General features: G+C 40.9%; 1 protein-coding gene across 1 annotated transcript; it reads left to right on the plus strand.

Annotated features, from left to right (window-relative positions):
• On the plus strand, positions 1-1,938 carry LOC142957593 (granzyme A-like). Its single transcript, XM_076099517.1, has 5 exons — positions 1-64; positions 223-358; positions 1,047-1,185; positions 1,400-1,675; positions 1,780-1,938. Exons 1-5 carry the CDS (start codon positions 1-3, stop codon positions 1,936-1,938), a joined length of 774 nt encoding a protein of 257 aa, XP_075955632.1.
• Positions 1,939-2,283: the final 345 nt, after the last annotated feature.

Here is a 2,283-nt window from a genome sequence, read left to right on the forward strand (position 1 = left end):
ATGTTCCGCCCGAGGGATTTCACTGTTTTTATCTCTTGTGCGGTCCTCCTCATCGTCCAGTCAAGTGAGTGACATGTTCTTCATCGCAGTCTTTGACTTTGTGATATCCTCCTCATTCATGCAAAGTGATGCTACTTTCAAAATGACAGTGCAGCTATTATTGACTAATTGATCTACTCTTTTTTTGTAGAATTACTGAACTGAGTGCTTATTCTGTTTTAGGTCATGGTTCTGAGATTATTGGTGGGAAAGAAGTGGAGCCCCACTCGCTGCCTTTCATGGCTTTGATGGTGAATCCGGTCTGTGGGGGGATACTGATCCACCCATCATGGGTCCTGACTGCTGCCCACTGTGCTGTGTAAGACCACCTTTATTTCTTACTGATGAAAGATTTTATGTTCTGGCAATTTAAACTCTTATAATAGTTTGAGTTTAAATTGAAAACAAAAAAACTGTTAGAATTTCCACACGCTCTGCTGTTATTATATATTGAGCTGAATATTTGCTCTTTTAAGTAAATATCTAAGTTCTCACTAATCTTATCAGAGACACAAGCATTAAAGACTTACATTGATGCGAATGCTTTGCACACTGACATTTAAACATTGATGTATTTGTGTCTTGAGGATCAGATTTTGCCACATTTTGATACTACTGTAGTATCCACAATGCTACGTATGGCAAAACAAGAAAAAGACATATGTCATACTCCGTTTGAATTAGCCAACTCTTGGTTGTTGCACACCCTTGAAAGAACAGACCAAAGGAGGCCGATATTGGAGAGAACAATGTAGTGTGAAGGTGAACATAACAGTTTTATATCAGTCCACACCCACGTGTGTCAATTTTACAATTTTCATTTCATTAAACTCTTTATTCAACTACCACTGAAGTCCCACTGGGGGAAAAGCTATATCCTGACCTTACTATATTAAATAGAATATGCACATATAATCCACACAACCGTGATGACGTTCATTTTATCAATAATTTATGCACACTAGCATGTTAACTTGATAATAAAACCTTGTTTCCTGCTCTTGCAGAATTGAGAAGGTGTCTCTTGGGGTGCACTCCATCAAGAAAGACGAAAAAGACTCCCGGCAGGTCCGCAAGGTTAAGCAAAGAGTTCCTCATCCTTGCTATGATGCAACAGATAAGGTCAATGACCTCATGCTGCTCAAGGTAAGGAAACAGTCCCAGTATTCCCACCATATAGGAAGCAAAGATGCAACAATCTGCATAGGGAAGTGATTCAAAATGACTGAGGCAAACAACCAAGGCAGACATTGTGACACATATTCACGAAAACCAACTTCCCTTGTGCTGTGACTAGTGCTAAAGGCAAGGTACAAGACGGTCAGCATCAATAAGACCTATTTTTTTCTTCAAATTTCAGCTCAACAAACCGGTGAAGCAAACCCAGACGGTGAAATGGCTCCCGTTGGGCAACACCGTCAAAGACCCAGCGGCTGGCACCAGCTGTCTGGTGGCCGGATGGGGCATAACTAAGAACAACGTCAAACAAATGTCGGACGTCCTGATGTCCGTCAACGTGACCGTCATCGACCGAGTGAAGTGCAACTCCCCAGAATATTACGGCCTTAATCCCGTCATCACCAGAGGCATGATATGTGCCGGTTCGGATGGTAAAAAGAGTGCCGACACCTGTCAGGTGAGTGCGTTTTGAAAGTTTTTGTAGTGCAAGAAGAAACCACTGCCGTGACTGCCTTTTGTGTGAATAAAAAATGACTTGTCATGTTTTTATTATCTGTCAAGGGGGATTCAGGAGGCCCACTTTTGTGCGATGGAGCGCTAGTCGGTGTCACGTCTTTTGGAAGGAAGTGTGGCCTGATTAAAAAGCCCGGAGTGTACGCTTTCCTGTCAGAAAAACAACTTGTCTGGATCAAAAAGACCATCAAAAAGTCTGAAATATAACGAGCCCCCCTTGTTCACTATACCTCTGTATTATTGACCAAGTTAACCACTTAATGTCTATCTTTGTTTCTACTGTATATGTACATTCACTTTGTCCTCCTGCAGCCTATACAAAAGGGATTTACATCATAGGGATTTTTTTTCTTTCTAAAGCTGTACACCAAAGAGCTATCTCTTCAAAGATGAAAGCAAAACACCAAAGTGACATTATTCAAAACGTCAACCAGAGAGATTCACCACTTCCTGCATCAGAAGCTTAAATTGTCTCTGAGTCTTCGGCTCAACTCTTGTGGAAAGATTTTGTTATAAAGGTTAATTCATGAATTATTATTTCTTCATTATTAA

This window comes from Anarhichas minor, unplaced genomic scaffold (genome assembly GCF_050575085.1).
Source record: "Anarhichas minor isolate MPS153535 unplaced genomic scaffold, ASM5057508v1 ptg000025l, whole genome shotgun sequence".
NCBI classification, from domain to species: domain Eukaryota; kingdom Metazoa; phylum Chordata; class Actinopteri; order Perciformes; family Anarhichadidae; genus Anarhichas; species Anarhichas minor.